Source organism: Blennius ocellaris (genome assembly GCF_963422515.1).
Source record: "Blennius ocellaris genome assembly, chromosome: 15".
Classification (NCBI taxonomy): domain Eukaryota; kingdom Metazoa; phylum Chordata; class Actinopteri; order Blenniiformes; family Blenniidae; genus Blennius; species Blennius ocellaris.
Genome location: NC_137664.1, coordinates 5,739,567 through 5,755,352, shown reverse-complemented (window position 1 = coordinate 5,755,352; position 15,786 = coordinate 5,739,567). Strand labels below are relative to the sequence as shown.

Genomic DNA, 15,786 nt, shown 5'->3' with positions numbered 1-15,786 from the left:
ATTAGCTTTCATTGGTTGCTTGGACACGAGCACTCATTTACAGTAAAACAGGAAGATAAGGCCCATACATCAAGAGGTGCTACATCTTACCTCTTTCCAGTAGTGCTGGCCTTTGTTTCACTCATCGTTTTCCCTGCTATTGTTCCCGAGAAGCACGTGTCTAACAAGCCTCATCCAGTCCTTCAGTTGGATACATTAACTGAAGGACTTTTATGAGAGAGCACCTTAAGTTTTACCCAGGTTAAAATAATGTATTACCTTTGCTTTATTTGAGATTTTTGGAGTGAAGTATGACTTTATTTTATCAAAATAATTACAGGCAAATTATATAAAAAAAATTTTTTAAATAATACCATTTAGAAAATTGACATAAAGCTTATATTGCTGTGAAATAAAATCATCATATATATATATATATATCTTTTGGTGTAACATAAGTTACAGATGCAGTTTGTAGTCCAAGGCTAACACTCACCCAAGTTTAACTGCTTTTTGAAAGGTCGATCATGTGCAACTTTAGAGTCAAGTCTTTATGTCTGCGAGAGGATAACTCTACTTTAATTCGATTTCAAAATGCATTCGATGCGTTTGATTTGGTCCGAGGGTGAAGTAGCTTTATTGACATGGAGGATTGGATAACTTCACCCCTCTGTGATCAGAATATTTGAGTAGAAGTGGACATACTCCGATCAAGGACATAAATATTCTCCCCGAGAAATGGGACCTTGTGTGCTGTAAATATATGTATACATACATACATACATACACAAACACACAGATACAGGACGTGGAGCCTACACAGCATCAATGTGACCAATTTTCCATTTCTCACTGATGATCGATTCATTCCTTCAGAAGAACTGCAGACAGCTGAGACTAACCTCTTCTGAGAACAACTATTCAAGGCATCTTTGCATTATTTTATTGCACACCATTGACACAGTTATGCACAATGTGACAGAAAGCTGTTGCGTGCTCATTGTTACTGAAAAATGCTCAATAACCTTTCAAAAAAAATTCCACCAAAGTCACATAATCAAAGTCCTTCAGTATAATTTTGTCAAAGAATTTTCTTTTTGCTGGGGGTTGAGCAAGTCTTCAACAAACTGCAGCTTTTAAAGCCAAAATCGGATTCCTCCCTTGGTGTTTCACTTGAAAGAACACCACAAACAACACAGTGACGCTTGTTACATAATCTCACTTCAGCATCACTGGTGTTTCTCAAGACAAGAGTGAAATGTCTTCAACCAACCAGGAAAATCAGTTAGTTATTTTTCCCCCTCCTCTTAAAAGCCGTTCTCCATTTTCCTGACGAGTGCGTCGAACAGAAAATCGCAAATCTGTCCCTCACCTCTGATGAAAAGCCTTTTACACTCTGTTCTTGTGATGCAGTGACCATCGGCAACAAGTTCATGCCGTTTGATTTTGAACAGATACAAATGAATTTACAACAAGGTTGCATGAGAAGGGCCTTCCTGGTTGGCTACACTAGACACAGCTGATACAAATATCAGTGACAAGAGCTGATTTGAGTTTTGCCTGCATTTTTCTTTTGTTACATTTAATTATAAAAACATTCTTACACCTTAAATAAACATAGTTCTACAAATAAGACTGACTGCCTCAATGACCGTGTCAAAATTTGAAATTTAAAAAACCTGCAGATTTTTCTGCTTGGCCTACCATGTTGTATATAATCCTTGGTCTCTTGCTTTGAAGTGACATAAAGTAGTTTAAACTGAGGAAAATGATAGAATGAGTCCATTCGCAAACCAGAAAATTTCCTTGGTGGTTTGACAGTTTTTTTTTAGCCAAAGCGTAAAGCCACAATTTAAAGGGTGTTGCACAAATATCCTGATGGTGTGCATGAGAGTGTCAGTGTCTCTGGATGTGCTCTGTGATGACTGTCCAGTACATGGCGAGTATTGAGTACAGCGCCCTACGCATTCAGAAAGTGCATTTAACCAATTGAAAACACCAGTAATGACTCAAAAGTTCAAAATTTTGAAAATTGTAAGATAACTTTATCTATTTACATCTGTAACCTAATCTAGTTCAGCTACATGACAGACCAAGCTTTTTTTATTCCCGTGACAGCTCTGTTGACCCAACTTAACGTCTTCAATGAAAGAAGGGATTTTGAACAGTGTTCAGCCATCAGAATGAATTCATCATGAAGTACATCCTTCATCATGCCACCTCATGTCAGAAGACGAGTGCGAAAGCAGGAACGAGCTTGATTGGTCCAATGTGGTCGCTAAAAATATGCATTTGGTCAAGTCAAGTTTACTTATCTAGTGCTTTTATAAACAAACAAGGTTGACCAAAGTGCTTCATAGTTCTAATGGACAAACAAGACATGATCTGCAGAGGAAGAAACTTTGCTATATATGAAGGTGTCAATGATCGAATAGAATTAAAAGCAAGAGAGTACAAGAGCGGTTGTAATTTGAATGGGCAAAAACTTGATTATCACTATACAAACATTCGCAGCATTAAATAATGCAAGATAAGATACAGCTATGAGCTGTGTGAGAGTCTGCTGATGAGATCAGAACAAAATGAAGAGAAAAAAATATGAGAGAACAACTGATGTTGCATTTTCAGCATGCGTCTCCGACTCCCAAAACAAACACATGCTACAAGTACATGATGCAACGTAATGCAAATGTTCGTGAACTTTGCTCTTGAACGTGCCCGTTCGTCTTTTTCTCAGGGTTAACTGCTTTAGAGTAAACCATGTTCTGGTCGACCTCGTCACCCGACATCTGTCTTTCTCAACTCCCCCTAAATTCCTCTCTCTGGCCTGGATCTCTCATCCCGTCTTTTTCCTCCCTCCGCACAGCTCGGAGGATAACGGCCCTCGGAGGTCTCACAGCTGAAGTGTGATTAGTTATTTGCAAACTGTATTTCACATTTCAGTCATGTCACAGTGTCGACACTCTGCAGTGACTCTCCTTCCTTTTTTTTTTTTGGCTGGAAATTTAAAATAAAGTAAACTTTTGGATATTTGACCTTCGCCTCCTCTCACATGGGGATTCAGTTTCCTGTGTTGACAAGATCCAAAGCTAAAACAAAAACAGTGGCTCTTTTTTCGACTTCAATTTCACAAAGTGGGGTTTTGTTAAGGATTTCCCGCAGAATGTCTTATATTGTATGCATAATAATAACAAGCAGTGTAGAGACCGGCCTGAAGCAAAGAAGCGTCTGATGACATGTGGGTTGAGATGTGTATCTGGAACTTCCGCCACAAAAATATAAAATAAAATGCTAAAAGATGAGTGATGAAGCAACCAAAAGAAAATGCAAAGCTGCAGACAGCAGCTTCGGATTTGGAGCCATTTCATCTTCATTCGGCCGCCAAACTTTTCTCATTTCACCAATATGGATTTATTCCCAGAGAAGAGTTGGAAAATCTGGTTTACGAGGTTGTTTGCCTCAAAAAGTCCTTCAGGCTATGAAAAGCTTCGGTTTGACCGTGTGTGACCTGGAGTTTGGATTACATCACTTTCACCTTCTCCTTGTACTTTGTATTTTATCCTCAGCTTGCAGACCTGCACAAATCTGGGATTTGACACGTTAAAAATACTTGCAACAGCATGAACGTTCATTTTCATTTATTATAGTTTTCAGTAGATCTACAATTTTTTTTTTTCCTTTATGCATGAGTTTCTTTGAACTGTCTTATTTTACCCATTTTTAATGTTTTCTTGGAGTTGTGGGGACAGGATGCATAAATGTAACTATTCTTTCATTACATTTTGGATGCGTCCGCTGTAATATACGCATCGACACACATCAAGATTGTAGTTGCATCATAGTTTTAAGTATAAATGAAAATAAGCATAATGTAATAAGCTGGGTTGATTTTATATAGAACTTACTGAAACAGAAAATGTTGGTATTCTAACTATTACTGATGTAATAATATATGCTTTCATCCTTTCACTGTAACTTGGTGTTCATCGACAGAGGTTGTAAGAAGACACCAGTTTGAAGAAGGTGTGGAGGAGGAGAAATAGATTTGTTTACGTCTTGGGAGTAAAAATAAAACACCAAAGTACAGAGAACTGGAATAAGTACTTGACAAGTATCTACTTGCTGCCACCGGTGAATGAACTGAAGACTAAGAAGTCAAATTACATATTGAATTTAAGACTTTTAGCCGTTTATTTTGATGCATGGCTAGCTTTACGAGTGCTGTCAGAAAAGTAGTGTGAAGCAGTGAAATATGTGAAGAGTTGGACATGCAAGAAACATTTTAGCTGAAGTTATATTTGATAATATGGATGGTTTGCCACATTTGCCATCTTGAAACGCAAGATCAAACTCGGAATTTTGCAGTGCAACGCCTTCAAAATTTAAATCAAAAGCAGCAGCGAAAGCATCTCTTGTTGTGAAAGCTACAGTGAGAAAGACGCTTTGCAGACGCCGTCCTACAATCAGAAGCGTCTCTTCAAGTCTCTTACCTTGTTTCCTTCCGTTGATGTCCGTGGGCCAAAAGTTAAATTCCTACCAAGAGACATTTTGTTTGGGCGCCAACAGACTTAAGCCTCGGTGTCACTTTGGCTGGATTTAATCCCCATTGTCCGCCATGATTTCGTTTTCAAAGAGAAACAAAAAAGAACGAAGAGCAAAAAAAATCAAAAGTCGAATCGCAGACAGGCGCAGCTCATTGTAGTAGCAAGGGGAGGGAAAAAAAAAGAAGAGTCTTAACCAGTTAATCCTCTTAACCTTCAAAAACCTACGCTGGACATCCCTCTTAATCGCCCTCCTGATGGGTTGACTGCTGAAATAAGTGGCTGCTTATTTCGGGGGGGGTGGCGGGGGGGCACGACATGACACAAGGTTCGAGCTGCGGGGCGGACGGATAGTTAAATATTGTCAAACAGAAGCAAATATTGATACGCGAGCGAGCGAGGGAGCTCTGGAGCAACGTTCGACGGCTGTCCTGCTGGCGAGAGGGAACAGGCCCACCTGGAATCTAAACCAATTTGCCCAACGGGGATTAGACCGAGGGTGTGATAAGTGTCATCCAGCTTTACCTCCATCTACAGAGAGGGGGGGAAAAAAAAAACAACAAAAAAAAAACATGTGAAAGTAAACTTCAAGATGACAACACTGAGTGACGCGTGCAAGCTGAGTCACTTATCTGAGCCGCCCGGCCTCAGCCTCAAGACTCCTGGCAACGCTTTCACTTGTCTAATCTTGTCCCCGCAAAACTCTCAAAAGATTCAAACGAGTGTGGAAAGTGCAACACACACGTTTTTAGGGGGAAGGATCACCCAGAGCAACCTTGAAACACGCTGCTCTTCTACTTGCCACATGAGACATTATGTAACGAGGTTAAACAGCGCCCTTCAACAAGATATGTGCCTCGGCAATAAGCTGGAGGAGGAGGACACTTTCTCACTGCTACCGGCTGTAAAACACAGAAGAAGAAAAAAATAATAATGCATCCCGGCTAACTTGAAGGAAAATGCATTTGATTCATCACTTTACTAAGTAGTATGAAGAGAAACAGGATGTTGACGAGTTCGAGTGTCATGATTCAACCGTTGGCAACGTTGCAGACTAACGACGCGTCGCTATTCGAGCTCGAGGAAGTGGAGGAGTTTGGCAGCGCGGCGTCATTACAAATCTGGACACAAACCTGACTTTGAATCCGACGGAAAGACAAGAAATCATGCTGATAGAAAGTAAAGAATTGGGTGAAATCGATCGTTTATCAATTAGTAAACAGAGTTGTTTCTTTTATATTTTAATCAATGACATAACTAATGTAAACAGTTAAAGCAGCCACTTTACACTGTACAACATGTTAATGATTTAAACCTACTAACTGACAGACTTTGTGAGTAGAGTTTGCATGTTTTCCCGGTTTCTCTGTGGTTTTTCTGCAAACCGAAAACATTCTGTTAGGATGAAATTGAGGCGCAGATCGTTTCACATGTTCGCTTTAAAACTTTGTTTTTTTTAGGTTTCTGTAATAAATACAAGTTATGTTTTCTTCCCTAAAGCATTTCAAAGACTTGCATAAAGCATCACATTGTGAGAATGAAGTGGCTGGAATACAGAGGGGGTTTTATTTACACTGAGAAAGAGCCAGAACAAGAAGTAATTTCATGGACAGTTTCTTTTTTTTAATGCTTTCAAAACAACCTTTCTTCATTACGAGCTTTGATACAACTGGAATACTGTCAAACTGATCATGCAGTTGGAAAAGGGACAACATTCAGTGGGATTCCCAAATGTTTATTTGAACAGGAACAAGTCAATAAGCCTCCAATGTTCACGCAGAATGGGTGATTTTAATCGGCAGACTGTGGTGTTGTTGCATTGAGCGGTGCTGCATGCAGAAAGAATAGGCGTTCCATGATGGCTGGGTGCAAAGGTGTCATGACGGACCAGGTAATAAAGTCACTGGAAGACTGCCAAGTCTCCACCCATTGCTTCAAAACATTTTTTTCCCCCCTAATCGTACCGTCATGTTTCAACAAATTACAGCATCTCCACACACATACCCAAACCTTCTCATACGCTCACTTGAGCCGATCCAACACAGCTTTACGCTGCGTTTATCCCCCGGTTACTGAGCTTCAAGTGTCACACTGGTTAGCCCCCCATGTAGAACAAACCCATTCTACCTGAACAGGACAGTACAGATCATTCTTAATCTTAGCAGAGCAGTTATTGTGTCATTTGATCTGTCCGTGGAGGTTTCTTTTTTTACAGCTGTCCCAGACTATTGATTCTGCTTTTAGGGAAGTTTTTTTTTTTTTTTAATGCAGTTGTAAATGACATGTCTGCTCCAAACAGTGCAATAAAGACAAACACAAAGTATAGTCTGATGGTTGACAGCAGCTGCCTTCCGAGTGATACAGAAAGATAAATGGAGGCCGGTGAAATGAAGGGGGAAGAAAAGAGAGTCGTAAGCAGATTAACTATCTACAGTGGACTGCAGACCTGGTAGAAAAAGACTTCTATGCTGCAAAAGAGGTGTTTCACAAAGTTAAATAGGAAAGATTTTTGGAAAGATAATTATTTCAAGAAGAAAAATCTGATGTGAGCAAATAATTCTTAAATTATTGGCGTGCTAATCAATCTATTCTTTGAAAATTATATATGTGGAGGGAGTCATGTGGTTTAAAGTAGACAGTCATTTGAGGTGGAATAATTGGAGCGTCGCCCGAAATGTTTTGAAATCATTCCATGTTCTTGCTCCACTCTGCCTTTGTGAACTGTCGCACCCTAACAACCCACAGGTGCTGCTGGCGGAGCCTAAAACCAGGCTGAGGCTCAGAGGGGGCCGAGCATTTTCAGTTGCAGCTCCTCAATGCAGCGCCAACGGCTCAGTTACTATTTTTACTGTGAATAAGTAGCTTTTGATAACAGGGGATACATTTACTGAAGCACTAATGACAGCTATGTTTCAGATTAAATGTAAATACAGATGGAAATTTAAAATAAGGTGATCCTCAGGGTTCCATTTTAGGCCTTTTTTTTCTATCTTTATCAAAACCATTTGGGAAGGGTTAGGTTATGTTGACAGTTATTCATGACCCGGCCAATTCTTGCTTACATCTGTCATTTGTGTCACGACTGCTTTGTAGCTGCTAAATGATTCACTTGGCCCACTCAGGTTTATCACGCTCGCACGGTGGACTTTTACAGCTTTATTGCCAAAAACAACTGCACACAGGTTCAAATAATATTGTGAGAGCAGTGATAGTGGGAACAAAGCAGAAGGTGCCGGCCAGAGCACAAACATCATGGAGGTGTTTGCTAAGTGGAGCTGCAGATTAAGTTAGAATTGTCTTTGCGGCTCCTACTGCTGAGTCATCGTTTTCCCAATTTGACACATTGTTAGAAAAATCACTTTGCTGAGCAAATGCGCGGAGCGGTTTTCATTAATGGAGCCATTGAGGAAACCGTTCGGTTTATGTTGCTCCTTGCACTGTGTACTAATCATAATCCATCTAATTCTCAAGTAACTATAAACATCCAAATTGAAAGCGTCAATTTCGCATGTGGGAAGAATATGAAAGGCATTTCTCAAGAGAAAAAATCATCTCTGCTGTTCAGTGATAATAATGCCATAATAATAGACCCACTTGCTTCATTCAGGAAAGTATAAGTATCACATTAAAGGAGCTAAATTAAACAAAATGCTCCAGTGCTTCAAATGTGATTGTTAGTAATTCTCATTACATTAGATGGTTTTTACTATAAGCATCAGTCAATAGTCCATACATAGTTATCTGATTGCATTTTTTCCACAAATTACAACCAAGCTTATTATGACAATCATATCCATCACACCACCCCAAGACAGTGAAACACACTATCGCATATATATTGCAGAGTTCCAGCATATTCAAAATAGTATAAATAAAAACACACTCAACTTGGTATTCTCGTCATTGAAATACAACGGTCCATAATTTAGTTCTAAGCGCCAATTTTACATGATTCACTTCCAGTCACAGGCTCTTTGTTTGTTTTGCCTGTTGTCCACAATGAGCAGCCACACCATCAGGTACACTCATTCAACTACTCATAACACAAATAACCAATCACGTGGCAGCAAGTGAACGCAGTGAGGATCATTAAACTGGTGAAGAGGACCTACTGAAGTTTAAACCGAGCATGAAAATCAGGAAGAAAGATGATTTATGACGGTGGTACTCCAACACAGATCTACAAGGACTTCTATGTACAACAGTCTATAGGTTTTAGAGAGAATGGTAGAAAAAAAAATGAGAGAAAAAACAAAAGGTCAGAGGACAATGGCGTGGTTTGAGATGACTGAGTAAATTAAATAGACACTCATTATAACCGAAGCATACAAAAGGCTGACTTGAACAACCTGGGTGGAACTTTTGTCATTTAGAAACCGGAAACTGAGGCTGCGGTAGAAGATTGGAGAAATATTGTCTGGTTTGATGCCATGTTCAGATGTTTGGGTGAGAATCTTGCTTTCAGCTTTCAAATCAGTGGGAATGCTTGTAATATTATTGTCTCGCGGGTAAAGTGGGACCTTATTCGATGTCTCGGTCAAGAATGACGACTATTTTGACTCTGAAGGGGTTCAACCTGATTAGATAGGCTTTTATAAGTAACGGTTAATCTTTCAAGAGATTAAAAAAAAAAAAAAATGTTTTGTGATTAAAATAAGTCCGCCGATTGAAGCCATGAATCGAACCGATGGAAAAAAGAGAAGATAAACAGATTCACGGCGCATGCTGCAGAGTTCCCCTTTTAATATACACAGCGACTCTGTTAAATATAACATCTTTATCTAAATATTTGGAAGGTGGAAAGCAGGTGCAGGTCCATGTTTTACTGCTAATCTCCGACTCACTGACGGACGGTTTTCATGCAGGAATCATGAGCAACTATCTGTATATAGATCCAAACTATATGCTTCCCATTTTATTCTCTCTCTGTTATCTTGTCTTGGGCATGACAGAAGGGATTATGTGTGGGATGATCCCTCCCCCCTGATAGTAGATAAGACTCGCGCCGTCACTGTCCACAACTTTAGGACGGATTTAGATGTCTGGAGCAAACAGACACGGCGACACAGAATTTCGTAAAGACAGACTTTGTGCAAACATTGTGGAAAGAATCGCCGCACGTCGCCAAGTCTGGAGACTGAGTGTTGACCGAGCCGGTCGGCCTAACAAAAGTGACATCACGCGAGTTCTCAGAAGACTTTCCTTTATTTAACTCCGCGGGAGTCAAAGGTCAAGGGGTCCCTGATTAACCCTGCAGTAATGCCTCTGTGAGGCTTCTCCGCCGCCGACTGGTTATCCGACCTGCTTTGTGGTGTCGTCGCCGGCGACGCGCCCGCTGCGTTCAGAGCAACGGGTCAAATTACACCTCTTCTTCTGTGGCCGGCCCGAGGGAGGTCACCGGTTTTAAATGAACCTCAAACAGACATTTGAAGGGGCGCGGGAGAGAAGGGCACGGAGTTCATCATGCTACTCCAGTTCAACACGAGGGCAGGTTGAGTTTAAAGTCTTCATTGATGCCACGTTCTTTTTGTTAAAAATATCAAATCCAACATTTTGTTGCATTTTATTGCAACAACAAAAAAGCACCCATTACATTTTACAGCCAAATAAGGATATCCTAATGTTGTTTACCAGCTCATAATGGGAGAATCTGAAATAAGAGATCACTCGGTTCTACTCATGTGATATCTCACCTCTTTTAAGGTAATGAATCTACAAGCTGTTACTCAGCCAAGCGACTAACATGATGCCGTGTCACAGTGGGGGTGTGTGTGTGTGTGTGTGGGGGGGGGGGGGGGGTATCGTCCAGGCAGAGGGACGTTGGCATGAGCCCGTTACACTTTTATGCACCGATTTAACAGCCTCTAAAACATGAAAACAATCATTAATGACATAAATGTCACCATAGTTTCTCCCAACACTGAATACAATTTGTTGGTTTTTTTCCCCCCCTCCAAACTCATCCAAGCCTTTTACAGATAATGGCGTAACAGATGGGCGTATGCCGTTCAACTTTCCAGAATTTCCCCGTTGGGGTTGTGAGGGGTGTGGATGACCGTCTGCCACACCTACAGCCCCAAGTCGTGGTGGTGATAACGCCATTTGAATGCGGGGGGGGGGGGGGGGGGGGGGGAGGAAGGCAAAGCTCAAGCAATTAAGCATGAAATCTCACACACGCCCTCGGATCTCGTCGGTGAGCGAAAGCCAGTAAAACCTGTCTGCCGAAACAACTGCGTGAGGACGAATTAAAGGCTGCAACACAAACTTTGTGTGCTTCATTTTTCCATCTGTCGCCTAAGTACACACCGCAGCCGAATATGTGCTCATCCTGTATTATAAATTAAATTAAATAACACTTTAAAGAGTTCTTTTTTCCCCTCCCAATGCTAAAAATCTTTAAACGTGAGAAGCTATTTTGTTTTTTCCTTCCGTTTCCACCACAAGGCGAGAAAAGTATTTATTCTTTTCCAACAGTGGCAAAGGTTTCTGGCTCTACCTTTAAATATGATGTTGTTTCTGAACCCAGGTGGCTGGAGAGCACATTGTAGCTTCAACCAAACACAGTTGCAGGGACTTTATGATCTGCGCCCTCTCATGCAATAACCTCATCCAGGGGACTTGAAGTGAAATACGACTGTCAAATGCTGCAATGTGCTTTTTTTCCACTTTTTTTTTAACAGATTAATTTGAAAAATTAAGTTTTATTTGCTTTACCTGCCTCCTTAAACTTCAAATTATAACTATAGGCTGCAATTTTCGCATAAACATGAAACATCTGCAGTTATCCATCAAGTTTGGGGGGATTTTGTATGAAGGTGCAGCTTGGAAGACTGAAAATAAAATTGTTGGAACTGTTTTGGGGTGTGAAAGTACCCTCTGAAACATTGCCATGAATATACTTTTCTGTAAAACCCAAATTTACTCTCCCTAAAACACACTGAGGGCTCACTTATTTCACAGATTGAACCGCATGATAACTTTAATATATATAGTTTTTTCAGTCCTGTGACAGTAGAAACCAAAAAGAGACACTTGTATCACTTTACATCTGGAATGCGTTACAGGAACTGAGAAAATACTTTATATTTGCTGCTTCCTGACAGGTAAAGGGGGCCAGAAGTGCTTGTGGAGGGTGTGTGAGGCTGTCCAATACACCATTTAGAAAAGTATCAGAGAAACCAAGTCCATACGCATTTCTCATTAAAACCAAAATGACTCCCTGAAACAAGGTGAGGAATTACCGATCACACGCGGTGCACGAGGAGTCTGACTTGTAAATGTGGAGGGCGAGTTAGAAAAACACTGCAGCTCGAGTTATCCAATTAATTGGGTTCAGTAATTCACATAATGACTTTGAGAACGCAACAATTAGGACATGATGCAATTTAACCAATTATTATAAAGTTGGTTAGAAGAGTCTTTGTGGAGCGCAAACATCACTCGCTCTATTGCTCTAGAAAAGTGTGTTTTGAGTTCTTTCAGCCTCATCGTCTGAAATATGTTGGGTACTAGGTTATAAATAAACCAGAGTACCCTGCACAAGCAGCTTGCAGAGATGCATGACGAGGAGGACTTGAAATGCAGTGGATCAAATTATTATTTTTTTTTTTTAATGGAATAGAAATCACCACATTGCAAACAACACTTTGCTTTGTGTTGGTTAAAGTGTGCTAATTCGAGTGCACAATGACTATGGACTCTGCGGTGCCCGTAAACCAATCACCTTTAACTGATATTTACACCTCTTCAGAATTCGGTGAGGTTGTGGAAATTGAGCTGCAGGCCATTGGCACGTCTGCAGTGTTTTTTAAGTCTAGATAAATACAAATAAAAAAAGGTGCCATGTGGAAAAGGTTAAAAATAAATAAATAAAGATTTTAAATTGCATAGAAAATAAAAAAGGATCTTTTTGAAAATCGAAACCAGTTGGTAGCTCATGTGCTGGAGAAATAAATCAGAGCAGCGCGAGTGTGACTTATAAATAGACGAGATGAATGAAGCTCGCAGGATAAATTATACTCAGATGCTGCGGGTTTATCAAATACAAACAAAGTGGTGCAATCCAATGATCCAGTAGCTGCAAAGAAGAACACACCGGTGCAGAGGATGCTTAAAGACTGCAATGATTACGTATGAAGCGGAGCAGCAGATCCACACACAGCTGAGCTGCACGGCCAGTAAGAAGTGAAAGGAGCTCAGAGTATGAATTACAGTCATCTGGAGGAGGTTTATCATCTACGGTTGGCAATACGATCCAACAGACTACCCTTGCAATGAAATACTGTACAGACAATGCAATGACTAGTTATCCATTCAGACACGTTTGGACTCAATTGACATTTGAAGAAAGACTTTGAGGGGCAACAACTTGACACTTTGAAAACTTTTAAGTGGAATCGCAGTTTGTTTTTGTTTTTAAACGTATTTATATTTCACAACATACCCCACATCCAGCTATTTAAACTGTTGGTGCAGCTTGGGAAACGGAAATAACTTTTGAAAAAGCTTAAGGGAACCCAAAAAACACTTTTCAGTTTCCAGAAAACCTTGAAACATGGCGAGGACTAACAGATGATTAAAGAGGTACAGCACACACAACTTGCAGAGGGGATCAAGTCAATGAAGTATATTCAGATGGAGCAGATTTATTATTATCCACAACTAGCAAAGCAGCAGACTTGCGCTTCCTTGCAATGAATTGCTGCCCTTGCAGATGTGGCAATGTGAAGTGATTGCTTCAGACGTGCTGATTCAACAGCATGATGACTTTTTAAGGATTTGCTTTGTGGGGTTGTCACACTGCCACCTCTTATACTTATAACACTTTATAATTTAAAAAAAAAAGGTAAATGCTTCACAAATTGAGCTCAAAACAACTGCAGCTACATAAACTGTTTGGAAGAGCTTCTTGGAAATAGTTGGAACAAAAACACCTTGGGAAAAGTATCCAAAACACTCACAATTGACCAAAATAATCCTGCATGACCGGCTCAAACACAAGCATGGGGGGTAAATAAAGCAACACACACAGCTTGATGACTAGTTCATGGAAAAGATGAAGTCAGTCTGTGATCCTGATGACTTCATGACATGACACAGGAGGTTATTTACACATGTTGACAGCAGAAAGAAAATACATGACTTTTACGGTTTAAGTGTTTTTTGCTTGCCGACTACTAAAAAGGTATTAGTGACGCGCCACAGTATGACTGATATTGTTGTTTACATTCACCATAGTTGAAGTTACTTTTAGTTTGGTAGTTTGAAGGTTGAGTTTGCATAGATGTGGTTCAAATAAGTATTTTAAGAAGATTAACAGACAAAAGAAAAATCCAAAATAATTTATTTAATGATGCAATAAGGTGGCCGGTATAGAAAAGGGAAATTGTTTTAGCCGTTTATCTGCATTTATACTGATTTAGTGATTCTGTGATGGATTGTTTACCTTTTCGTCTTCTTCCTCCTCTTCCTCTCGCCGCGTCTTCTGCTCATATTGTGCGTTTTTGTGGTCTTCGTTCACAGCTTGAAATTCCCCGTCATCTCCGTAAACTTTAATTTGCAGCACGGTGGTGGTCTCTTCCTCCTCCTCCTCCTCCTCTCCTCCCTCGGACAAGGTTTGGGAGCCTGAAGACGACGCTGACAGACTCTCGTCGCTTCCACAAGCCTCGAATTGTTTCTCTTCCATTATTATTATTATTATTTTTCTTTTTACCGTCTCACGACGACCTGATTTCACCTGTGAGCGCGCGCACCTGTGCGGGTCATAGCCATTACGAGCCGGGAGACACTTTTTTGGTTTGTTTGTTTGTTTGTTTGTTTGTTTGTTTTCCTTCCTCGCTCGAGTAAAAACACAAGTCACGACGCCACGGAAAGTTCACAGATTAAAAAAAAAATAAATAAAAAATGTGTGCGGATCCAGGGTGTGTTGTGGTGGTTGTGGAAGCCGGGCCGCGTTAGTCCGCTGCGGTTAAAAGTTTCCCCCGGTGCGAGTCTGGTAGCTCCGGGACTTCACGGTGAGTCCATGCTGCTGTCAGTGCGTCCTCTTATCGCTCCAGTGCAGCGTGAAGCCCCCACGAGGCAGCCCACGCCCACCAAGATCCAGCGGACCAATCGGAGGCCCGCATCCTCCACCACCGACGCACGCGGGTTCGTAAGGATTCGGTTTCATGGGCGGAAATTACAGAGAGGTGGGCACGAGGGCAGGACCCTTTCATCTTCACACGAGATTAATTAAAATCCTAAATATTATTATTGCTCTCTTTTTGTTCTGGGGTTTCGGCAAAGTTTTTTTTGTAAATAAAGAGACATGCCCTTTAAAGAAAAATATGTTTTGTTTATTTATTTATTTTTATTTATTATTCATTTGTTCCAGACATGTCAAAACCATTCAACAAACACAACCATAAGAAGAAAAGGTCAGTTTACACTATGAACAAAGACACACACACACACAAACACACACATACACAGTAGTACAAAAGTACTATTGCAACGGTATAAATGTGACATTGTTTTAGCAGTAACAAAGAGTTCTCAGGTCTTAGTCTTGAAAAAAGTGCAACATCTTCAGCAACATCGAAATGTGAAGCCACAAACTAAGTGTGGGTGGGAGCGTCCCTCCACCTCCGTTACATATCCTCGAAAACCTGGCCAAGAGTGAAGCAAACGTAATCATCCAGCTGTGAGATGAAGCTCATCTCTATCAGTGTCAACAAGAAACGCAAGCAGGGGAACGAGGTCAAAACTTTTCCCTCTGGTATTATGAACTATGCAAAACACATCCTTTCTCAATATTTGGAGACGTGGGTTTAGCCAGTACATTTGTCACAGCTGGAGGTGATTTCTGAGAAGGAGTCAGAGAAGTAGCCAACTGCTTTAAATAATAACTTGCTCCAGTTCAAATGTATGCATTGTATATGTATGTATTCTAAATCTGAGTCTAAATCTATGAACTGTGAAAAGTCAATTTGATGTCACTTAACAATATGTATAAACATAGCGTTAAAAATAAGAATAGAATTAATGACAATGTATTTTTTTCTTTTCTTTAGCTAAAATGTATTACTACATATAATTTAACTATGTTTTTTTTTTAAGTGCAAAAGATGGATAAACTTTGAGGCAGTCATGTACGACACAACGTGCCCACAAGGGGGCGAACTTCTACTAATATATACTTAGTAACTGAAAGGGGATTTTACACAGATTTTTCTCAAAGTATTAAAGCAAGGGAGCATGAATCAAATTTCTTGTATTCTATACAAAC

The 15,786-nt window shown here is 40.3% G+C and overlaps 1 protein-coding gene across 6 annotated transcripts in view; it reads right to left on the bottom strand.

Moving 5' to 3' along the window:
• The window catches only part of mast4 (microtubule associated serine/threonine kinase family member 4), a 106,432-nt gene extending 91,963 nt beyond the window's left edge, over window positions 1–14,469 (bottom strand). For all 6 annotated transcript variants that reach the window (XM_080510198.1, XM_080510200.1, XM_080510201.1 and 3 more), the window contains exon 1: window positions 13,966–14,469. In XM_080510198.1, coding sequence (XP_080366324.1) covers window positions 13,966–14,205 — 240 coding nt within the window. In that variant the 5' untranslated portion in view covers window positions 14,206–14,469. The remainder of the gene's footprint in view (window positions 1–13,965) is intronic.
• Window positions 14,470–15,786: the final 1,317 nt, after the last annotated feature.